Source organism: Electrona antarctica (genome assembly GCF_951216825.1).
Source record: "Electrona antarctica genome assembly, chromosome: 10".
Lineage (NCBI taxonomy): Eukaryota > Metazoa > Chordata > Actinopteri > Myctophiformes > Myctophidae > Electrona > Electrona antarctica.
Window position 1 is genome coordinate 29,132,334 of NC_136791.1, and position 25,409 is coordinate 29,157,742.

Sequence of the window (25,409 nt, forward strand, 5' to 3'; positions counted from 1 at the left end):
TGGTGAGCAAATTTGCTTTATTAATAAAGGTCTTTATCTATACACATGCAAACTCTGTGTCATACAGTTGAATGCTGCAAGATAGACGAATGAATGATAGAGAGAAGTTGAATGAAAGAATTTGAATTAAAGATAGAAGTTGAATTTAACAAGATATAAGCTGAATGAAAGATAGAACTTGAATGCTTGCAAGATATATTGCCATTAATTCACCACCGTGGATAACTTGGTTAATTGGATTCTTTTTTTTTTTTTAACATGAAAGAATTTTTTCCTTTTTTTTGAAAACCAATTAGTTACCACACAAGCCATTGAGCGGCAGAGATGGAAGATGGGGAGGATTATAGGACTCAGCGTCGGACAGTAGTCCAGCCATCGTCGTCCGCCTCTTCGTTCTTGACGGTGGGACGCTCTTTTTCTTTGTCGTCGCGCCAAGAGCTCTTCTCGCCGTCGGCCTCGGGCTCGGGATCCTTTTCCCTGGGAGGTGGTCTCTCTCGGTCTTCCTTGGGCTCATCACGCTTCTCGTCACCAGCACGACGCCAAGTTGATCCTCCTGTTTGAGACAAAGACAGGTTTGGTGTCAAGCAGAGATTCACACCACTACTACTTCGGTGGACTCGATTGCGAATGGGCGGAGAAGTTGGCATCATTTTTTTATTTTTTATTAATATATTTCTTATCCCACGATTTTGTAACCCATTTTTCACCCATGTGTCAATTATCTAATTTGATCCTGGGCTCTACACACCCTCCGCCAACCTAGTCCCCATATATTGGGGACATGGGGAGAGCAACAGACTTGAACTCATGCTTCCTTCATGCCCAAGTTGCTCCTTTACACCTGACAGGGGGGAGTTTCCCAGGTTGGGTGTTCCAACACGGGAAGGAACACGTTATTCCAACAGTTCCTTTCCCCTCCATCAGGCGCCCCGACTGGCCAGGGGGAGGCAGTTTAGAGACCAGGATTACTGCATGTTTTTTGTGAGGGTACCTACCCTAGGGGACACGGGGAGAACATGCAAACTCCACACAGAAAGGCCCTATCGCCAACCCCGCCTCGGGTATGGGCACTGATGACGCGGAGGAGGAAACACGCCACCAGCACCCACAGCGTCCCCAGCGGGAATCGAAACCAGGACCTTCTAGCTGTGAGGCGACAGCACTACCAACTGTGCCACCGTGCCCCCGAAGTTGGCACTCTGTACGATACAAGTGAACATCTGCACATAAACTGCGGGTCTCAGAGAGCAGGCGTTTTGCTTACCTTCTTCTGGCTCTTTGGGTGGCGGGGCTCTAATTTCGCGCTCGTCACGCCGCACGACTTCGCGGGGGCGCTCGGGGGCACGCTCGGGGGCGCGCTCGGGGGCACGCTCGGGGGCACGCTCGGGGGCGCGCTCGGTGGGGCGCTCGCTGCGGCGCTCGGGCTCCCGTTCAGGGCGGTCGACGCGGGGTCGAGGGGGTGCTTCGCGTTCGCGGCGCTCCTCGCGGTCGCCGTCGTCCTTCTTCAGGTCTCTCCAGCTGTTGGCGTCCTCCGTGCCGCCGCCTCTCCTCCACACGCTGGCCTTCTCCACGGGGGGCTCCTCTCTGGAAACAGACAACGTTTGTGTTTACACCAGTGGTTCTCAAAGTGGGGGTCCGGGGCCCCCCAGGGGTCCTTGAGACAGTTCCAGGGGGTCCCCAGCTAAATGATAGTGTGGAACCAAATGGACCCTTATGGGTCTGTAACTTTGAGAGTGTACAAATGGATCCGTATCAATTGGGGTTTCAGAGATAGAAATGCCATCAAATGGGGGTCCATAGTAGACTAATATGCACGTCAAACTGGGGGTGTTTGAAATTACAAGGGTTGAGAATCACTGCTAGAGCCGTAAAAATCTTCTCTTATGTGGGGGGGGGGCATATCTTTTCAAATGGGGGCCCGCGGGATAAATTAGTGTCACTTTGGGGGTCCTTGACATGAAAAGGTTTGGGTTTGCACAAGCCCTCAAAGCTGGACATAGGAAGGGGCTAATTAATACCCCTCAAAAACACAATAAAAAATAAAATAACAACCTTGGCGGCGGGCGTCTCTCTCTGGGTCTCTCCTCTGCCTCGTCGTTGTCGTCAGCCCCGCCCCCGCGGGGAGGACCCCAGCTCTCCTCGCGGGCCTTCTCCCTTTCACGCCAACCGCCACCACCTGCAGTAGCAACGCACACACATTCACAACACGTTAGCACAGAGGGTTTTCAACCCCTTTTTCAGGTCCATTATTTGGAAAAAGAATCACTAACCACAGAGATAGCAAAATGTGATAATGATAAAAAGGTGCTCACACGGATCAAAAACGGGATCAAGACATAGATAAAAAGAGAGGATCAGGGCACTCAAAGTTAAAAACGAGGAAAGCCTGTGTTGAATTAGAAAGGCAACTGCCATTTGGTTTCGACCAACAAGGTCTTCATCAGGGCCCTGATGAAGACCTTGTTGGTCCAAACCAAATGGACTCATACGGCGTCCATTTGCGTTAAAGCTCTATAAAGGTCCATTTGGTTACCAACTGGGGACCTGGACTGGGGACCACCTGGAAACCCCTCAAGGACCACTGGTGGTCCCCGGACCACCACAGAGAAGAATAACCCTAAAAAAAATTTATCTTCCCCACTTCCTTCACAGGTGTTACATATGCTACTAATTAAAGCTCTGTTCCATTTAGTGCAGTGGTCCTCAAACTTTTAATTTTCAAGGACCCCCATATAACTCTTTCCAAAATGGCGTGTGAGGAGCATCGAGCCAATCGGTGGTCTTCTTATGTACATACCACCACCACCACCACCACCACCACCACCAGCAGCAGGTTTAGCGATTGGCTTCCAGGGCTTGTCCTCATCATCGTCCACGGCTCTCTTGAGAACTCTGTCATCGTCGCCTCCGGTACCTCTCCTGGGACCCCAGGAGTCGTCGTCGGCCCCACCACGCCTGGAGGAGCCCCTGGCGTCCACGTCCATGCGAGGACGGGGCACCCTGTCCTCGTCGAAGCGGCGCCGGGGGGGACCGTCGTCGCCGCCGAAGCTGCGCTTGGGACGCTCGTCGGCGTCGCCGGCTCCACGCCACGTGGGCTTGTCGTCGTCGAGGTCCCGCCGGGGGGGCGGGGCTCTGTCCTCGCCTCCTGCCCGGCGCCTGAAGGGAGGATCTCTGTCGTCTTTGTCGTCCTCGCGGCCCTCCTGTCTCCGAGGCTCCCTGGTGAAGAGTAGCCGGACAGGGTTTGTTATTATAGGCCTTTCCGACACATCCATTGCCTCTGGTTACTCACTGAATGGAGGGTGCATCAAAACGTTAAGGAGAATTACAGGAGTTCCATACCTGTCACCTCCCACAGGACGACGCCATTCTGAATCGTCATCAGTCTTCTTCCTCCATCCTCCTCCACCACCTCCTCCTCCTCCACCACCCTCCTCCTTCTCAGACCTGTCGGACCACTCCTGAATGGGGGAAATAAATAATGCAACAGTCTTGAGACATTGAGGCCCTCATGTGGCAAATTAGGTCAGTTATTTTGATGCCCGAAAGGGTCCTGAAAGGGGTACAGGTACAGGCTTTAGTTCCGACATACTATTGGTCCGACTGTCATTAGACCGACAGCCTACCTCAAACCCTAACCTAACCCTAACCGCCAAGCACGGGAGCAGCGCATGTTCGACCTTGTTTCCGCATGTCGGTCCGTTGGTGTGTCTAATTGCGTGTGCTGAAAGGCTGTCTATTTTCATGCAATTTTAAGGATTTATTTTAATAACCTGCTAAATTAACGCATTCAATATTAATTTACTTCATTACTATAATTATTATCAATATTACATTATTAAATATAAGAGGCTAATGTCAAGTTTTTATGTTATTAAATATGTTTAATCTTTGACCTCCATATCACATTTACAATACAATCATGAGCATGGAGTTCAGTTCATTAACGGCAGAAATCCTGCAATGAAATCCTAGCGTTTCTATTCTGGGCATAATTCTAGAGAAGTAGGCAAGCATTTGATGACATCAAAAGAGCTGATCTACAAGCTCAAACCATGTCGCAGTGTGTCGCAGTCGAGCTTGTGGATATTTTGTTACGCGACAAAGTATATAATGAATCTAAATCAGTGGTTTTCAACCAGTGGTCCGGGGACCACAGTGGTCCTTTGGGGGGTTCCAGGTGGTCCCCAGCTAAATGATGGACCCTTATTACGGTAGATCATTAACTCTTGAGCGTAAAATTAAACCAAATGGACCCGTATTCCATTTGGTTTAATTTTACGCTCTCAAGAGTTAAAGTATTGTTAAACATCTGCAGTAATTAATTTACTAGAAGTCTACACACAATAGAGAATGTAAAATAATTGTTATTTCAACATTTGCCTGTTATCTCTCCTAATGGTACCACATCAATGCAGCATGGAATGGTGGATAAAATCTTATCCAACAACAACAATATTCTTTAGTTTTGGGTCCGAGAGGCAAAATGTCATCAAGTGGTGGTTCCGTGGCTCAAAAGCCAGAATAAATAATGTCCCTTGATAAGAAAAGGGTTGAAAACCACCGATTTAACACTCCCAACGCGGATCGCGTATCAATACGTTATCAATTAATCAAACGTCGGGTGCGGATCACGTATCAATACGTTTCAATCACTTTTTTATAGCATACTTTCATTCATCTTTTTACCCACCCGGACAATGAAGAACCATCGCCCTATCATTGCTGCTTAGTCCCGCTCACGTGATCAGAAAAAAAAACAAAAAAACAAAACCCCCTCCCCTCCTGAAAACAGGAGGGCGGGCCGCTTTACGTGTAGTAGAAGCCAGTGTAATGGATGCGCCCATGCCGATGTGTGAAAAGAATCACATTTCACCTAACCTCGCCTCACCAGGCTTTCCACCTCGGCTCGGACATTTGATTCCCCCCTCCCCTCCTGTTTCTCCAGGAGGAGGATCTTGCGAGGGGGTACATGCTCTCCTCTGTCTCTCGGAAAAAAACATGATGAACGCTGAACGGAACGCTGCCAGATCGGCATTGCAAATGTATAACATCTGCAACACACATGGACAGATGCATGTTTCCTTCTTCATACTGTAGCGACCAAACGATCCCCGAGCCTACAATACTACGAACTAACCACAGTATCGAGGGGCCGCCACGACAAGACAGTGTTCCGTTGGTGGATCACGTATCGCCATGCAGAGCCGTCATAATCGGAGATCGCTCAGACGTGTGATTGTAACGCTTTTTTATTCATTATAATTGTAGTGATAAGACCGCAATGAACGCGTCGGGGACGTAATCGACCCGGGTGTAATGTATAACGAACTTTTCCGCGACCTAAACCGTGGTGTTGTCATCTGTGGAAGTCATTTTTTCCTTCTCGTCGACATCACAGCCGGGTGACGCTTTTTTTTCCCTCCATCGCCCCCAAGCTGCATGCCCATAGCCTGGCTTGGCCAGCCTCATAGCGGGGATTCACTGAAGATTCTTCCCCGGAGGAAACATCAGTGAACCCTCGCTATGAGTCTGGCCGTGCCAGGCTAGCATGCCCAGGCATGTTCCCCTACACTAGCTTGAAAAACAAAATCAGCTGATGACAACGCGTCTCACCGTTATACTATAGTTCTGAACCGAACGGTGGAATGGGACTTTTTATAGCCGTACGGATCAAGACTTTTGCTGCCCAATGTGCCCATGACCCCCCCCCCCCCCAATGTTACTGCGATCAAAACAATGAAAGCAGTGAGATAGATTAGGCGAGGCGGCAATCATCATCAAAAAGAAAGCATAGTTATGAAGGTTTATAGTCAGACATTGACAGGCAGATATAACAATAAACACAATAAATATGCTATACATCCTATACATCGAATGAAAGCCCTGAATGTGTACTTTTACGAGGAAAAGAGTAAACATTGATCCCATGTACAGTTTGTCATAAATTGGATACTGGGTGGATGCACATTGCGCCCACCAGATATAACTGCAGAGAAGACATGGACCCGAACTCAATATTCACAAAATAAGGCCTATAGCGACATATAAATACTATATACCGTATGAAACAGAAGACTCTCTGCTTTCATAAGAAAAAAACTTCTACTGTAGTAATAATAAAAATCACACCCATGTGAAGTGAGTGGTGCAACTCTGACAGAGTTGCACCACTCACTTCACATGGGTGTGATTTTAATTATTACTACAGTAGAAGTTTTTTTCTTATGAAAGCAGAGAGTCTTCTGTTTCATACGGTATATAGTATTTATATGTCGCTATAGGCCTTATTTTGTGAATATTGAGGAGTTCACGTCCATGTCTTCTCTGAAGTTATCTGGTGGGCACAAGCTGCATTCAATAACCAATTACTGTCTAACTGTACATGGGATCAATGTTTACTCTTTTCCTCGTAAAAGTACACATTCAGGGCTTTCATTCGGTGTATAGGATGTATAGGATATTTATTGGGTTCAATTTTATATCTGCCTGTCAATGTCTCTGACTTTAAACCATCCATAACTCTGCTCGCTGTTCAAGATAACCACTTCCAGGCAAATGCAGGTGTTGCAAAAAGGTCAATATCTCCAGAATGGAACATGGTAAAATCAAAATGTATTTTTTTAATTGAAGTGGACAAGTTCAGCTTTCTTTTGATGTAGGCGTGTGATTCTCGCTATAAGAGAACATTTTACTGTGGGCCCCCGAACAAGGCCTTTGTGCAATGTTAAATGGCAGCAACATCCAAATAGGCCTGTTGAGATCTTCCAGCAATCAAAGTGTTAAATGGTTTTACGCACCGGTTTGGCTGATTTCTCCTCCGGGGCCTTCCTTGCCTCTTCGCGGCTGCGCTCGCGCTCCTCGATCTCCTGCTGCCGGGCGCGCTGCTTGGCCTCCTGCGCCTCCAGCTTGGCCAGGCGCTCCTGGTACACCTGCTCCTCGGCCTCGCGCTGCTCCTGCTCAATGCGCTCCTTATCCTCTCGCTCTGCAATGGGATCAATGGCCACTTCTTTAGTTTATTCAACCCCATTATGTTAACCCATTTAGGCCTGACGTCAAAATTTTAAAAATGTCTTCTAAATCACAGTTTTCTGCAATACCCGTTTCTATATCAGTGACAGTGGTGCTCAATATTTCATGTCAAGGACCCCAAAGATTATATGTAATTGGCCGCCAACCCCCCCCCACCCCCATCTGAAAATATATTGTCCCAGGCAGCCCCCAGAAGCAAAGATTTGAGTTAAAAAAATTCGCTCTGAAAGAATATATATTCAAAGATTTGCGCCACATTTTCACGATTCTTCAAAAAAAAGCAGATCTACAAGCTACAAGTTTGTATATCTGCTATTTTTCAACAGCTAAAGTATAACATAACGCAAGTAAAAACACCAAAAGGGGGTTCCCTTCCCGTCCAGAATGGGGCTAACCTTTCTTGAGCGACTCCTCGTGGATGCGCTGGGCATCCTCCTCTTTTTGGCGGTAGTAGTTGTTACGCCGGTCCTCTTTGCGTTGCTTCTTCCTCTCCTCCAGACGCTTCTTCCTCTCCTCCACCATGCGCTCCTGGAACGCCGCCAGTTTTTCCTTTAAGACAAAAGAGATCGGAAGGATGTTAAAGGGGAGTTTCGCACAAGCCGTTTTCTTACCGTATATGAAGACACGTATCCAATCGTCATTGAAAAAAAAACAAAAAACATGCCGAGCGTTCCATAACGAATTAGCGGATTTACCGTCCATGTGGGTCAAACGCTAGAACTCCTATTCAATTGTGCAATTGTTTTTTGTTCTAGATGATATGACAGCAACAATCCATGCATTGTTGACACAGCACTCTTCCTGTTCTACGTGTGCTGACGTTAGACCCCTCCTGTGTAGGACCAGCGCCCTATATCTTTATTTGTTTTTTAATATTAATTTTTATCAATATACATATTATAAACTTACTTTTGTAAAAAAAAGGGTTAGGAAGAAATTCCCCATTAAGATTCAAACGAATACCACCATGATGAAAACATCCAACTAATGCACCAAGTCTCTCTCTGTGTGTGTGTGTGTCCAGAACCGACCCCAAAAAGTCCTCTGTCTGCCAGGGCTCTGGACAGGGTCCCTGCCCAGTGTCCATATATGGAGCTGGCCTGTTCCGACATCATTCTGACGTCTTGCATAGACTCCATATTTGGGTATGCCTCATTACCTCATAGATGCAGCTACAGGCTGCTGTCATTACCTCATAGATGCAGCTACGGGCTGCTGTTAGCCTGTTATTACCTCATAGATGCAGCTACGGGCTGCTGTTAGCCTGTTATTACCTCATAGATGCAGCTACAGGCTGCTGTTATTACCTCATAGATGCAGCTACGGGCTGCTGTTAGCCTGTTATTACCTCATAGATGCAGCTACAGGCTGCTGTTAGCCTGTTATTACCTCATAGATGCAGCTACAGGCTGCTGTTAGCCTGTCATTACCTCATAGATGCAGCTACAGGCTGCTGTTAGCCTGTTATTACCTCATAGATGCAGCTACAGGCTGCTGTTATTACCTCATAGATGCAGCTACAGGCTGCTGTTATTACCTCATAGATGCAGCTATGGGCTGCCGTTAGCCTGTCATTACCTCATAGATGCAGCTACAGGCTGCTGTTATTACCTCATAGATGCAGCTACGGGCTGCTGTTATTACCTCATAGATGCAGCTATGGGCTGCCGTTAGCCTGTTATTACCTCATAGATGCAGCTATGGGCTGCCGTTAGCCTGTCATTACCTCATAGATGCAGCTACAGGCTGCTGTCATTACCTCATAGATGCAGCTACAGGCTGCTGTTATTACCTCATAGATGCAGCTATGGGCTGCCGTTAGCCTGTCATTACCTCATAGATGCAGCTACAGGCTGCTGTTATTACCTCATAGATGCAGCTACGGGCTGCTGTTAGCCTGTCATTACCTCATAGATGCAGCTACAGGCTGCTGTTATTACCTCATAGATGCAGCTACGGGCTGCTGTTAGCCTGTCATTACCTCATAGATGCAGCTACAGGCTGCTGTTATTACCTCATAGATGCAGCTACAGGCTGCTGTTAGCCTGTCATTACCTCATCTCATAGATGCAGCTACAGGCTGCTGTTATTACCTCATAGATGCAGCTACAGGCTGCTGTTAGCCTGTCATTACCTCATAGATGCAGCTACAGGCTGCTGTTATTACCTCATAGATGCAGCTACAGGCTGCTGTTAGCCTGTTATTACCTCATAGATGCAGCTACGGGCTGCTGTTAGCCTGTCATTACCTCATAGATGCAGCTACAGGCTGCTGTTAGCCTGTCATTACCTCATAGATGCAGCTACAGGCTGCTGTTATTACCTCATAGACGCAGCTACGGGCTGCTGTTATCTTGCCCACAAAGTTCTCCTTGTCCTCCATCATCCTGGACATGCGTTGCTTGTGCTCCAGGGCCTTCTCACGCTCCACCTTCATGTTGCTGATCTGGAAACAAATCAAAACGGCACCGATGATGATTCAACATGCACCATACCTCACGACGAGGCCATCTTTGATGTATGACATTGTTTATTTCAAAATGTTGTTATTTGCAGTGGTGTAAAGTAACTAAGTACCTTTACTTAAGTACTGTGCTTAAGTACAATTTTGAGGTATTTCTACTTTACTTGAGTATTTCCAATACTTTTACTCCACTACATCTCAGAGACAAATGTTGTACTTTTACTCCACTACATTTATTTGAAAACTACTAGTTACTAGATTACCAGTAAGACGCCTGAGGGCGAGAAGTGACCTCGCCCTATGGGTTCAGAGTACATTTCCCACCACTGGTTATTTGTATGTATGGTGTATGTTAACACATTTAGACCTGACGTCGACATTTTTAAAATGTATTTTTTTCTGGAAAAACCTTGTGTTTCTATATCAGTGGTTCTCAATATTTCATGTCAAGGACCCCAAAGATTATATGCAATTGGCCGCCGACCCTCCATCTGAAAATATGTTGTTCCAGGAACCCCACAGAAGCGAAGATTTTAGTTAAAAACTGAAACTCTCAAAGAATATATATTCAAAGATTTGAGGCACATTTTCACGATTTTTCAAAAATAGCAGACCTACAAGTTCATAGCGCGGTAGATCTGCTATTTTTCAATAGCTAAAGTGTAACATAATCCTTAAAACACCAAAAGGGGTTCCCACCCCAAAATGGGTAAAAACAGCCCCCCCCCCCGTGTTGATCCGTGGCGCTGCCTCACCCTCTCCTCCTCCTGCAGCTCCCACAGCTCCATGTCCTTGACGCGCTGCTCCTCGTAGGCCTTCTTGATGAGGGGAATCTCCTCCAGCCGCTTGGCTCGCTCAAAGTAGTCAATCTGAAAGGTATTATCAGCCACACAATGCAGACGGTTAGTCCCAAGCAGAGTAATATAGTAAGAGAGTGGCGACACTAGCGTTGACTCCCATTGTAACAACAGAATGCGGAAGTGCTCATTCTATCTCAATGGGATAGTTCCAGCCATAGGAGCAATGTTTGGAACTATAGCCCATTAGGCACCCGCTTTGCGGCGAGATCAAAGCGTGTCGCTACTCTCCTACTCTACACTCTGGTCCCAAGGCTACATCTAAACCAATGGTTCCCAAACTTCTTCATGTCAAGAACCCCCACATTGACACTTATTAGCCCCGTGGACCCCCATTTGAAAAGACATGCCAGGGATCCCCATAAGAGAAGATTTGTACGGCTCTAGCAGTGATTCTCAACCTGTTTAATTTCAAGGACCCCCAATCTGACATGCATTAGTCTACGGACCCCCCGTTTAATCGCATTTCTATCTCTGGGACCCCAATTTATATTGTAAAATCACTGTTAAGTTTCCATTTGTACACTCAGAGTTACAGACCCATAAGGGCCCATTTGGTTCCTAACTATCCATCATAGCTGGGGACCCCCTGGTACTCCCTCAAGGACCCCTGGGGGTCCCCAGACGCCACTTTGGGAACCTCTGATCTAAACTAAAAATGTCCGTCGACCAACTTTTTTTTAACTGATAAAAACTAAATAAAAACCAAGCTACGATGACTAAAACCAAGACTAAGATCGTATTGACAATTTCACAGACAAATAGAAACGAGACTAAAATGTTAGGGAGGGACTAGTGGAAAAGAGATCCAGTATAAGTAATAAGACAAGTCATTTTATGCTTGGTTGCATGCTGAAAATAGCAGATTTTTAAGCTCACAGCATGCAACCAAGATAAATATCTGCCATTATGATGCCATCAAGGCCTGCCAAAATACATTTAAGTCGACTACATCAACTGTCGATATTTAGTCGACTAGGACCTAGACCAACACTAAAACATTTCAGATGACTAAAACTAAATTGTATTGAAAAAGACTATCGAAGTTTGTCATAAAAAATCAACACTAATTTGTCCGAAACATACCTTCTTCTCCTGTCTACTGTATATATAAACATACCTTTTTCTCCTGGTTCTTGAGACGCTCTTGGAGCTCCTTCTTTTCCTTCTCCAGCTGCTCCACCTGTTTGGCCATGATGAAGTCTGGGTCCAGCTCCTCCAAGTCCTGTGCAAAATAACACATTTAGACCTGAGAACAATTCTGCAAATGTCTTCTAAATACTGACAGTTTTCTTGAAAAACCCCTATGTTTCTATGTCAGTGGTTCTCAAACATTTTCATGTCAAGGACCCCCACATTTACAAGTTCGTAGCGCGGCACTTGGCTCCCAGCCCTTACCTCAATGTCGATGTCTTTAAAGGCCTTGGCTCCCAGCTCGGTCTTCTTGATCTGCTCGAGGCGCTCGCGCACCGTCTTCTTTTTGATCTGCTCGTGTTCCTGCATGATGCGCTCCTTCTCGCGCTCCTTGGCCTCCAGGCGCAGGCGGTCCTCCTCCGCCTTGCGGACCTTCTGCAGCTCGGCCTCGCGCTGCTCCAGCTCCTCCTTCTCGCGCGCGATGTTCAGGCTCTCCAGCTTCTCCTTGCGCTCCTCGATGGTCTGCCGGCGGGCCAGGATGCGCTGGTGCTCCTTGCGGCCGTTTTTCAGGTAGGCGGCGATCGCCAGCTGGTGCTGCTCCTCACGTTCTTGCTGGAAAAGCACAGGACAAACAAGGTGGAAGCATGATGAAAAAAAGATGGAATAAAAGCAAAAATAAAATCTCAAGACGTGTAATGATGATGTAATGTTTTAGGCCGACCAGCTGGAGAAATCATTTCTGAAACCATTTATGTTTCTGGAAGATGCTATTCTATTGCTAGTTTGATCACTTCAAATATTCTTTCATCTTAAAATAACTAATGACCAAAAATAGCCAATCTACAAGCTCACAACATGTCGCAGCTTGTAGATATGCTATTTTCGGATAGCACAAAAAAGTATAAAGTATACAAAAGTATAAAAACACGCATGAAAAGTAAATGAGTGGAGGTACTGCTATGGTCTACTGGCAGTGTGCACAAGGCATTTGTCGCTGATCGGTCCAGCACTTTGTGAAATTGGCTCACACAAACACCCCGACTGCAGAGCCCTGCCATATAAACCCCCAGAGATTCCATGATGACGGCTGTACTCACCAGGATGGATGCCGGTTTGATGACTACGATGGCCTTGGCCAGAGAAGAGGACATGGCAGTCAGCTGGTTCCTGATCTGCTCTGAGGGCATGTTCTGCAGGAAGGGACCCACCGGGGAGTCCTCTTTAGCCGAGTAGTTCAGGTCCGAACCAAAGCTCAAGGTACGAGAGCTGTGGTCAATTCGAACCTTCAGGGGGAAAAAAAATAAAGTTCCATTATACCTTGAGAACAAAATGGGTCTACCGACGCGCTTCAAGCCTAAAACGGCTAGTCCGGTGCTTCACAGGAACAAGGACACTTGATGCAAAAGGAGGAGAGGACACTGGAGCAGCACAGTCATCATGACTCTGATGAAGACCTTTTAGGTCGAAACGTTAGTCGTTTGTATACTAGCACCTAAATAAAAGGCTCTAAATGTCCGTGCTGCTCCAGTGTCCTCTCCTCCCTTTGCTCCATTATACCTTGCTGCATGCCAAAAATAGCTGATCTACAAGTATTTTGGGTGTGCGCGACCAAGCATAAAGCAGGGCTGATCTTACCTGCAGATCACAGTGTCGGGCAGCGTCCACGATGGAGCGCTCCAGCTGGAAGGCATCCACGAACGGAACCAGGGAGGCCAGACGGCTGAACTCGATGCTCGTATAGATCTGAGCAACCTGATAATGGAACGAGATCACATAGATTTGTTAAATCCTTTTAACCCCATCTAGTCCCGAGGACGATTCTACAAATGTCTTCTAAATCCTGACGGTTTTCAAAAAAAAAAAACATGTTTCTAATGTCAGTCTTTCTCAAAAGATTTTCATGTCAAGGACGCCCAAAATATATGTAATTGAGCACCCCCATCTGAAAATATGTTGTTCCAGGGACCCCCCCACCCCCCAGAAGCAAAGATTTGAGTTAAAAACGTTCGCTCTGAAAGAATATATATTCAAAGACTTGCGCCACGTTGTCTCGATTTTTCAAAAATAGCAGACCTACAAGCTCGTAGCGCGGCACTTGGTGCCGCGCTATAAACTTGTAGATCTGCTATTTTTCAATAGCTAAAGTATAACATAATGCTTAAAACACCAAAAGGGGTTCCTGCCCAGTATGGGTTAAAAAAGGTAGCCATGTGGGTAAAAGAAAAAGAAAAAAGGTCATTATGACCCGAGGACTCCATTCTACAAATCTCTTCGAAGCAAAGATTTGAGTTAAAAAACGTTTGCTGGGAAAAAAATATCTATTCAAAGATTTGCAGACTTTTGTAGTCCTGATGCCAATAAACTTTTATTTATTTTGTAAATAAAAAGTTTTTTGGCATCGGGACTACGAGTTGTGCGACCTTCTCCTTTCCATTTTAAACAACTAAAGTTGAAAATAATGTTTAAAAGTGGTTAAAAGGCCTGGGCCATGGCTCAGTGGTCCAGGCACCGTGGCTGGTAATCCAGTCTGGCAGTGTGCCGCGGGTTCGACTCCCGATCCCGACGGCCTTACTGCATGTCTTCCCCCCATCTCTCTCCCCATTTCCTGTCAGCCTACTGTCTGTCCCTCCATTAAAAAAATATATAAAATAATGGCAAAAGCCACACAAAAAAAACAAGAATTCTAAGTGAAGACAAGTCACCTGCTGCAGGAGCCGAAGGATGGTGTTGCACTGCAGGTTGGGCACGTACTGCTGGAGGTCAGACTCCTTCTCTGCTTGGTCTCTCACCCAGTCCAACACCTGGGAGGAGGAAGAGGTGATGATTAGAACACGTTGGCCAGAACAGACCAGTGTTGATTTTGTCGACTAAAACTAAGACGAAAAATGTTCGTCGACTACCTTTTTTCGCTGACGAAAACTAAGTGAAACCTAAGCTATGATGACTAAAACTAAATATACTGACAATTTCGTCAACAAATAAAAACTACGACTAAAATGTTAGGCAGGGACTAGTGGACAAGAGATCCAGTACAAGTCATTTTACACTTGGTTGCATGCTGAAAATAGCAGATCTACAAGCTCACAACGCGTCGCACTGCGGCGCACTGTGAGCTTGTAGATCTGCTATTCTCAGCAAGTGTAAAATCAGCCATTACGACGGCATCAAGGCCCTCCAAAATACATTTTAGTCGATTAAATCAACTGTAGATTTAGTCGACTAAAATCTTATGACATTTAGTCGACTAAAACTAGACTAAACACTAAAACATTCCAGGTGAAAAATGTGACCTGGAATGTTGAAACTAAATGAAAACATGAAAACTAAATGAAAACATGAAAACTAAATGAAAACATGAAAACTAAATGAAACATGAAAACTAAATGAAAACTATTAGACTAAGACTAAGACTAAAACTAAAATCAAAATTTGCTGCCAAAAAAAACAACACTGGCTCCGATTAATACTTATACTTCTGCACCATACAATCCCGAGTGTTCATTTTAACCCCAGAGTGGTAACGCTGCCGTGCTCACCTCGGTCACTCTCCCGCTCAGCTTCAGCGGGTGGAATTCTACCTCCAGCCAGTTGTAAAGCTCCTTCACGTCGGGTATGATGTACTGCAGCAGGTTAAATCTCACCTGGAATCGCAAAAAGGACACGCCACAGAAAATTGTCAACCGACACATACACACACACACAGGCGGTGGCTTGTCGTTGCTTCAGAAGCGTACAGGGAAAACGCTCAAATATTATTTTTTTTCACAGAAATTAATGTTTAACCCATTTAGGCCCGACGTCAAAATTTAAAACATGTCTTCTAAATCCTGACAGTTTTCTGAAATACCTCATGTTTCAGTGGTGCTCAATATTTCATGTCAAGGACCCCAAATTGCTTAAAACACCAAAAGGGGTTCCTGTACAGAATGGGTTAAAGACAAATCAAAATAAAAAAACCTGTATGAAGCTTATTGGTGTGTGGTGTATATCCGAGTCGGTAATGATCGAAGTTGGAGATCCTCCATGCCCCACCCGGCTATGCAATACCCGTTGTAACCGTGTCAGAGTACCCGTTCCATCCATCTTTTGTTTGGCGGTTCTGGATGGCCGTGGGTCCGACCGACTCGACACCGGGCACTGCACTCCCTGTGGGGGTGTGGGACGCGCGTGTCGGATTTGAAGTCGGTGGGACGAACGGTTCCCGAGTTACGTGGATTACAGACAGACATGTCTGTGACATGGGTCCACCAACATGCCATGTCATTGATGACTCTGGCGTGTGGAGACTGTATGGTGTATATTACTAGGGGCGGATATCGCCAGGTACCTGGCGATGTGATTACATATCGATTCGGAAGGTCACGATTCGATTAATCCCGATTAATCCTGATTAATCGGGCTACGTTACGATTCGATTTAATCCCGATTAATCATGATTAATCACTCACTGTTAATCACTCAGTCACTGTGTGACTAATAAACAAAGTGCTTTCTAATGATTATGAATATATATATTCTTTCACAGTGCACCTTTTTAACTCAAATCTTTGCTTCTGGGGGGGTCCATAGAACAAAATATGTTCAGATGGGGTCCGTGGCCAAATACAGAACAGCAATAAACAGATGAATCGAACACTCAGGCCAGCTCCTCCCCGTCAAACTCTTAGAAACATTAATGAGTTTGTACAAGCATACAACAAATATATTTTAATAATGACATAAGATGTCATGTCATTAAGAAATACATGGGCAGGATTTCGGTTGACGTCAGCAGCACTCTGTCAAATTGTCTTTATTCTTTGTTAGGACAAAAAGGTGCTTTTCTTTGTTTCCTTATTCAGGGATTTAATTTTCAGTTACTGAAGTGTCATTAAGGAAGCTTGGGGTCAGTTCTTGAGACTATATATGTTGCACTTTTCTGTTTGTTTGCACACATTAAGGAGCATTTGGTTTAAAGTGTATGGCAACATTTTGGATTGTATGACGTTGAGGGGACACGGGAACTCGATACAACTCACAACGTGTGCAAGTTGTGTGAAAACAAATACAGTGGGAACAAGATGATATTGCCCACTGACATCCAGAGATGCAGTCAAGACAACCATCCCGATCCCGAACACACGGACACAGCCGTGGCCCATGCACTCAGAAAAGGCGACTAGAATTACGAAGTCCATCGGCACTTTTATTGCAAAGGATTTACATTCATATTCGGTCGTGGAGACTAGCGACGGATTCCAGGCCATGTTATGCACTTTGGAGCCACACTACATTGTCCCATCTCGGCCACATTTCACAGACGGTCGATGATGTGAGTTTTATCGAGTTCTCCTGTCCCCTCAACCTCAGTTACAATCCAAAATGTTCCCTTTCTGTCATCTTTTTTCTCTTCCCCTCCGCGTTGGTAACTCGTTCTGTTTTGGTTGTTGAAAGCTAAAGCGTGTGCGAGCGCTGTGTGCGTCACTCTAAACGGTCCGGTACGACGCCGCAGCGCAGTCACAGATTAGTTCCGCCCTTTTCCTCCGGTAAAAAACAATAATTATATAATCAATTTTTGACATTTGTGCATCGATGAATTATCGTTCATGACAGCATCGTGATTAATTGGATAATCGATTTTTTTCCCCACCACTAATATTAACCCATTTAGACGATTCTACAAATGTCTTCTAAATCATGACAGTTTTTCTGAAAAAACCTGTTCCTATGTCAGTGGTGCTCAAACTATTTCATTTCAAGGACCCCCAATATCATATGTAATTGGCTGCCGACCCCCATCTGAAAATATGTTGTTCCAGGGACCCAGAAGCAAAGATTTGAGTTAAAAACGTTCGCTCTGAAAGAATATATATTCAAAGATTTGTGCCACATATTTCACAATTTTTTCAAAAGGGGTTTCCCGCCCCCAAACGGGTTTAACATACCATGTCATTGATGAGACTCTGGCGTGTGGGTGGAGACTGCAGGCCCAGCAGCGTGGCCAGCCGGCGGTGTTTCTCCACGATAATGCCGTCCATGTCGAGGAGACGGGCGATGTCGGTGCGCTCCGGGGTGATGGGGATGGAGAGCGTGGCCAGCAGGACCCGCGTGGACATTCTGACAGTGGCACATGGAAGGAGAAGCGTTCGTTTGTACAGGACATTGCATAGCAGGGCCGTCAACTGGGCTCAGAAATTACATTCGGGTTCGTCTTCAAAAATTTACCAAATTTAGATTGTATTCAATTAACCCATTAAGACCTGAGACCAGATTCTACAATTTGGTCTTCCTGACGATTTTCTGAAAAATTAGTGGTGCGCTGGTGCTCAAACTTTTTCATGTCAAGGACCTAGAGAATTCTGTATTTGGCCGCAGAGCCCGAGGAGCAAATAATTGAGTTAAAAATGTTCACTGTGAAAGAATACATATATATATATATTCAAAGATTTGCACGCGTTTGAGATGTTTAAAAGATAGCATCTCAGAGATGTTTAAAAAATAGCATCTCAAATAGCCCAGGATGGACCGCTGAGCCACGGCCCAGGATGGACCGCTGAGCCACGGCCTAGGATGGACCGCTGAGCCACGGCCCAGGATGGACCGCTGAGCCACGGCCCAGGATGGACCGCTGAGCCACAGCCCTAAATGATGAAGGGCTCACCTCTGCATCTCCTCCTGGGTCAGGTTCTTGCGCATCTCCCTGGAGAGATGGTAGAGTCGGTGGAGGGTGCAGGCGTGGAAGAGAGCATTCCCAGACTTCCAGAACACGGTAGACACCTTGTTGTAGTAGTTGGCCATCAGCTGGGGTTTGGGAGGCTTCTTGGAGAGGGCAAACAAGCCATGGATGTCCTCCACGGCCTTGAAGGCTTCCTGGAACAGACGGATTAAAAAATAATATCGATTCAGTGAATCTGCAAGATCAATATCGTGCATATGACAGTGCTTTCTCCTGTAGCAGCCGGACACTTATCGTGGAATGGTCTCCCTGATCAGATCAGCTGAGCTCATTGATACTTTTCAAACGTTCTGTTGTATATCAGACTTGGGCCTGATTTACACTGGCAGCCAAATCTAGCCTGAATCAGATCTGTGTCACTTCAAGATAGAAATCCGATTTGCTTAAATAAGTCTAAATGCAGACGGGTCACATGGAATCCGATTTTTTCAAATGTGACTTGAGTCACATTCAGAGGTGGTTTCAAATCCAATTTAAATCTGATCTGAGGAGATATGTCTCAGTCTGAATGCAATGACCAGATGAAGTGACCTGAGTCACATCAAACTATCCAAAACGCCACTTGCAGCCGCAGCGCGACCCAAGCGCTACTGACGTGAGTATTTTCAGTTAAGTAAACAAACAAGAGAGAGAAAAACAACCCAACAAGAGCAAAAGAAAGAAAACAAGCGAGAGGACAGAAAAGAGAGAAAACAATAGTGCAAAACATGTTTGTTTTATAGGAATAATGTCACTTCATTATGTCAGCACATCCCCTGGGCTGGGTTGCAGAAGTTTCATTTTTAAATAGTACAAGAATTGTTGTTCAAAAATTAATAAACTGTCTCAGCGATATTGTCAGGGAGGCGTCTCTGTATCAATCTCTGTAACAGTCAGTCATATTTGATAGTCTGTTCTAACGAAAATGTTAATAATTCAGCGGCTGTAATTTTAGCGTTTTTAAAAACACATTTCCTTACTGGCTAATGATTAACTAACTGGTAAGACCTAATGGTACGCGGTTAATAAAATGTCTCCAAATGGCCATCCCTAATTGACTCGACCTTAAACCTTGATCTTAAACTTGACCTTGTATGGATCTATCCATCAATCGTGCTTCAGGCAATGAACCCGGCAGAGCTAGTGAACTACTGTTCCGAGAATATTGTGAGAAATGGGGCTAAACTGGTGGATAAAAGTCGTCAATATGCTGATCACAAAACCACAACATCTTGGTTTTCATTCCCCACTCAGACCGCGTCTCGCCTGTCATCTCCGCTTGATATACTTGTCATCACAAAACAAGACACTGTGGGATAATACAGTTAAAGACAGGCCAACCTGCCAGAGCTCCATGCTTATGGCGCTGTCCAGCTGCACCAGGCGCGTCTCCAGGTGCATGGACTGGCTCTCGGGGTTGTTCAGGTTAATGGCCGTGCTCTGGTTGTGGTGGCGCTGGATCTGACCAAGGTGCATGCGCAGGTTGTCACACAGCTTGCGGAACTCAGCCTTGCGGGTGTACTGAAGGCAGAACTTGAAAGCTGCAGAAAACAAACAGCTGTGTTAGGAAAGTGACCAATGTATAATGCGTAACAATGTATAATTAATTGTTTTCGTATAATGCGTAACAATGTATAATTAATTGGTTTTTTTTAATGAAGTAACATTGGTGTTGTATTGAAATAGTGCAAGATCACTGATTCGGCATGATGAAGCATTGTGTGTCCACTCCGCACCTTGCTGGGCAATGTCATGGTAGAGGCGCTCCACCTTGGAGTTGTTACGCAGCAGGTCCAGGCACTGGCGGTAGGACTCCCACAGGAACTTCACCCAGGGCGTGAGAAGAAGGCGGTCGGTACGGTCCTGAGTGTCCTCTCCACTCACAGCACTCAGAAGCACACTTTAAAATAAATATTCAAACAGGAAGCTTAATGTCAACAGCCCTCTTTTTTTCAGATCATGAGACCGGGCATCTAAGAAGCGTTGACAGCAAATTTTGATTTTAGTTTTAGTCATAGTTTATTTAGTTTTAGTCACATTTTAGTCACCTGGAATGTTTTAGTGTTGTCGACAAAATTTTAGTAGACAAAATGTAGTTGATTTAGTCGACTAAAATGTATGGGCCTTGTTGGCTGATTGTACACTATTTTCAGCATGCAACCAAGTGTAAAGTGTCTTTTACTTATATAGTCCCTTCCTAATATTTTAGTCCAGTTTTTATTTGTTGACGAAATTGTCAATATATTTAGTCTTAGTTTTAATCATAGCTTAGTTTTCATTTAGTTTCCATTTAGTTTATCAGTGAAAAAAAGGTAGTTGACGAACATTTTTCGGCATTGTATTAGTCGACAAATTCAACACTGCATCTAGGAGCTTCTAAGTTTACCACACCCAGGGTCAACGCCCATCTACATGATCGATTCTAAACCTACATTTTGTTAACATCCCGAACGCCCGGGGTTATTTAATCCATTAAAACAGAGTGCCCAGAGATTAATAGCAGCGGAGCACATTTAGTGACGGACCGGATGTTATCCCGGATGTGGCTGAAGTAGCTTGATGTAGCCAAAACACTCTAGAGGCGATCGACAACAACGGGAGGTATGATTAATTCTAACGCGACAGACGATCTCGTCGGCTAAAATGGGGAACATTTTCGATGACATCCCACCGGAAAATAACATTGAGTGTTGCGCAACATACGCTCCCAGCCTGTGAAGCGATGCGATCGGTTTTTATATCAATAATCTCCGTCTTTTTGATCAATCTCTGTCTTGAGTGCTGGGCGTTACTAATTGATAGGGCGGAGAACTCCATCCTGTGCGCTCAGGGTGTTAATAAGAGATGTGGAAATGTTGTCTGACACATAAAATGAACAAAATGTTGAGCATCAATGGTCAATGCGGACAGACGTCACCTCTCTGGTGTCTGGATGTTGTCCAGATCCTCAATGTCCAGGACCATCTGCTGAGACTCTTACCTCTCTGGTGTCTGGATGTTGTCCAGATCCTCGATGTCCAGGACCATCTGCTGAGACTCTCCTTTGGCGGTCTCCGTCTTCTCCTCGGCCAGCTTCAGGTACGCCCTGACCACATCCTCAAGGGATTTGATGTTCACCTAATAATCAAGATAAAAGCTTCAAATGTAAACACTGGAGTCTGAAAGTAAGCAAAGCGCTCTTATCATCATACACACATCATCACATTCCGGCCAATCACAATTGGCGTCCTCACTTTTCTGTCCTCAATATGTAACATTGCTCAGCCCAGAGCCATAGAGTAAGACAGAGTTACGACATTGAGGGGGCAGAAAACAGCCCGGTCACGTGGTTCAACTTCAATGTAACTCGTTTGTCACTATAAAGCCTATAAACTCCAATGCATTCCGTAAACTTCCGGTTCAGGCCTTTGTCACTCTATTCGCCAATAGAAGTCTATGTAGAAGAGTCGCCATTGGACTGAAGCCCCATGAAGTGAACGGAGTTGTCGTAACTCTGTCTTACTCTATGGCTCTGCCAATCAAATCATTGTTATGGGGGTGCACACAAACAAACACACAAAGCTGGGCATAGGAGAGGCTAGCGCGCCTCAGAGCCATAGAGTAAGACAGTTACGCAAACTCCTACATAGACTTCTATTGAGAATGGGGACAACAAATAGGGACAAGTCCTGGACCGGAAGTAGGCAGAAATGCATTGGACTCAAGCAACAGCCCAGCTTTAATGATCTTAAATCCCTTTATTTTAGATTGTTTTGTAGTAATCGTACAACATAAACATTGCAGAGACTTTAGTTGTTACTGTACAATACTTTAAAACAGTTGTCATGGTTGCACCAGATGCCTAACATTGCTCTTATTTGCGCCGCCCTCGTTAAAAACAATGTATTTCAAACTCCAGCTTGTCACCCTTTCAGGCTGCATGAACAGCGCTCGGTTTCTGCCCCCTCAATATCGCAACTCTTCTATTAGATGGCTCTGACTCTGTCTTACTCTATGGCTCTGGCTCAGCCAATCAAATCATTGCTATGGGGTGCACACCACACACACACACACACACACACACACACACACACACACACACACACACACACACACACACACACACACACACACACACACACACACACACACACACACACACACACACACACACACACACACACACACACACACACACACACACACACACACACACACACACACACAGGAGAGGCTAGCGCCCCTCAAATAAAAGTTCTTCTACATACCTGCTGGCAGATGTTCTTGTACTGGTAGAGCCCCTCTTTGGCCAGGTGGCTCTTGCGCAGATCCACGCAGAGCTCCAGGTACTTGAGCATAATGGGCTCGTGGATCTTCTGCCATGTTCGATGCTTCTTGCTCTTGATGACATCGTACAGCACGTCCAAAGCTGGCTGCTTCTTGCCAACCTCCAGGAATTCTGACGAAAAACATTGGATGCCGTTACTTTGATTGATTGAAATATGTATTAACAGTTTGCAGAATTACAGTACATTTCAAGCACAACTCAATACAAAGACTTAACTGTGAGTGGACGACCCAATAAAGCATTACACTTGTTTACAAGAAGGTCCACCTTGTTCAATTTATCAAAACATTTAGAGACGTACAAATAGACACTTCTATATAGCCAAAGAACAGAACAGGAATATACCAACTACCATGTTATTATTAACGTATCCACTGGTTGAACTTGACGCCAGCCCCATTTTCACTACATTGGCCACACTACTTGTCAAGTGCATCCATCCATATGTCCAACTAATCTAGGCCCACCACCACCGCTGCCAGTACATTCACATGACATAAAATGACATTCATGGCATCTTGTGAAGCATCAACATCTAGCCATCAACACTTCGGACACTTGATAACCGTTTTTCCAACAACCAAAATACATTCTTTTAACTTTAGGACGCTGGCCCACTAACTAACTAACTAACTAACTAACATGAGACCGGCCTAGTAGCCAGCAGTGACTGTGTGCAATATGGCCTCCCCGCCATTCCAACGGAGCTTTAGCATTTAGCATGTTAGCTGCAGAGGAGAGACGTCAACTGGGTGGGGGGCTTTAGTGTGTCTCTATTCCCAACATCTTCGTGAAACAGACACCTTGTACTCACCGTTTGCTCGCTTGAGAGCATTCTCTGGCCGTTGAAAGTATGCCGGCATGGTGGTTTTTGTAAGTGAATGCAGTGAATGCACTCAACCAAACCGGGCACTGAAGGCAACGAACACACGGTGTCGACTCTCCGAGAAAAGGATGGAGGAGAAAACCTCGTGAGAATCAGAGGCTCTGGTGAGAATGAGAGAGAGCGGCCCAGTCGGGGTTGCCAGGTTCAGGTTCCTAAGTAACACAGGTTCCTAACACATTAGAGGGTATGCGAATGCATAAAATGAATGGCAGATCGAGTGACAAAGTGAATTTAATGTTGTTTAAAGTCATTTAATGCAATCAAATAAGACTTTTCTGTTTGGATGTAGGGTAGAAAAAAAAATCTGAATCCCCCCCCCCACCACCCACCCCTTTTCCCCCTCACTGTATATGTTTATTTTCCCTTTTTACCTCCTTTATGATGAATTCCTGTTCTGTTCTTTGACTATATAGAAGTGTCTATTTGTATGTCTCTAAATGTTTTGATGAATTGAACAAGGTGGCCCCTCTTGTAAACAAGTGTAATGCTTAATTGGGTCGTCCACTCACAGTTAACAGTCTTTGTATTGAGTTTGTGCTCGAAATGTACTGTAATTCTGCAAACTGTTAATAAATATTTCAATCAATCAATCCTGCATAACTTCCGGGTATGATGATGATGTCACGCGCATACCCTCTATACTCCTTTCTCTTCGCAGATGAGACTACCTAGGGGTCACAGTGTTGATTTTGTTGACTAATTGTGACCAAAGGTCGGAATTTACTATGAAATACTGCGTATCGCGTCCGTCACACCACCATATATGGTTGCCAATCCATCATGCCTTAATTGTGACATCATGAGAGTCTCCATGATGTCATGTGATGTCACATTCCATATATGGAGAACTAAGGGTCTCCAATGGAATGTCTCCAATGGAGACATTCCATATATGGAGATCTAAGGGTTCATTGGGGACCCTTAGATCTCCATATATGGAATGTGACATCACATGACATCATGGAGAGTCTCCATGATGTCATGTGATGTCACATTCCATGATGTCATGTGATGTCACATTCCATACATGGAGATCTCCATTGGAGACCCTTAATTAGATCTCCATATATGGATCTGACCTTGTGACATCACGTGACATCATGGAGACCCTTAACGCCTCCATACATGGTCACGCCTCATGACATCACGCCTCGTGACACGTCAATCATGCCTTGTGACTTCACGTGACATGGAGAGCCTTACATCTCCATATATGGATCTGACCATGTGACATCATGGAGACCCTTATTCCTTAACGCCTCCATATATGGTCATGCCTCATGACATCACGCCTCGTGACACGTCACACCACCATATATGGCCATCTCCATATATATGAAGATCACGACACTGACCTCACCTCATCTAACTCTGGATAAGGATAACCATACAAGGAGAAGTCTGGATTATCACCTAGAATCTGCAATATATGGAGCCAGCCGGCCAGCAGCTCTTGTTGATCTGACCTCATCAAACCCTGTACACTCAAGACACGCTCCATATATGGCCAGTACAGAATTAATTCCATATGTTGATCAGACCCCCCCGATGCCCCAAGCGCCAGCGCTGGCCCAGCAGTCTGCCGTCAGGGCCAATTTACATTACTGACAGCTCTCTAGGCTTTATCCGGTCCATTCTCCTTATATGGCTTTGGTCAGGCCCATCTTTTACTATATTTTGTGATTTTGGTTAAATAATCTTTCACTCAGTGACAGCCGGTGAGCGGGGCATTATCTGTCCCTAGACAACAATGCAAAATGGAGCAATTTACTGTGATAGCTTCCAAAAGCACTGCCAAAGAATGATTTAGTTGTTAAATAAATAAATTAAGTCTATATAAGTAAATAAGTAAAGTCTAAATGTAGGCCTATAGTAGATACAAATAATTTGTGGTGAAATCGAGGCCTCCTCAAGGGGGTTTTCTACAAACCTGGCACACAAAAGTTCCCGTATGTGCTCTTCTGAAGGTGCGTTCAAAGTCCCGTCTCAACCTGGTAATTATGTCGACTGATATTATA

General features: G+C 45.2%; 2 protein-coding genes across 6 annotated transcripts in view; both read right to left on the reverse strand.

Moving 5' to 3' along the window:
• On the reverse strand, positions 1-23,507 carry eif3s10 (eukaryotic translation initiation factor 3, subunit 10 (theta)). 5 transcript variants are annotated; one of them, XM_079513164.1, is made up of 22 exons: positions 23,320-23,507; positions 22,426-22,616; positions 21,159-21,295; positions 19,915-20,078; positions 19,520-19,719; positions 18,125-18,333; positions 17,409-17,580; positions 15,021-15,125; positions 14,187-14,285; positions 13,120-13,236; positions 12,582-12,767; positions 11,749-12,096; positions 11,471-11,575; positions 10,249-10,362; positions 9,353-9,475; positions 7,425-7,578; positions 6,798-6,982; positions 3,340-3,458; positions 2,807-3,216; positions 2,053-2,176; positions 1,265-1,584; positions 1-553 (listed from the first exon to the last, which is right to left on the reverse strand). In XM_079513164.1, exons 1-22 carry the CDS (start codon positions 23,366-23,368, stop codon positions 351-353), a joined length of 3,834 nt encoding a protein of 1,277 aa, XP_079369290.1. In that variant the 5' UTR covers positions 23,369-23,507; the 3' UTR covers positions 1-350. The 5 variants fall into 5 exon arrangements, with proteins under 5 accessions (XP_079369290.1, XP_079369289.1, XP_079369288.1 ...); XM_079513163.1 differs by having other exon boundaries at positions 2,804-3,216; XM_079513162.1 differs by having other exon boundaries at positions 2,801-3,216.
• A 386-nt stretch (positions 23,508-23,893) lies between these two features.
• Positions 23,894-25,409, reverse strand: part of LOC306931117 (lysophosphatidylserine lipase ABHD12-like) — a 41,949-nt gene continuing 40,433 nt past the window's right edge. The window contains exon 14 of the transcript XR_013790972.1: positions 23,894-23,910. The gene's annotated coding sequence lies outside the window, so the exon portion shown is untranslated. The remainder of the gene's footprint in view (positions 23,911-25,409) is intronic.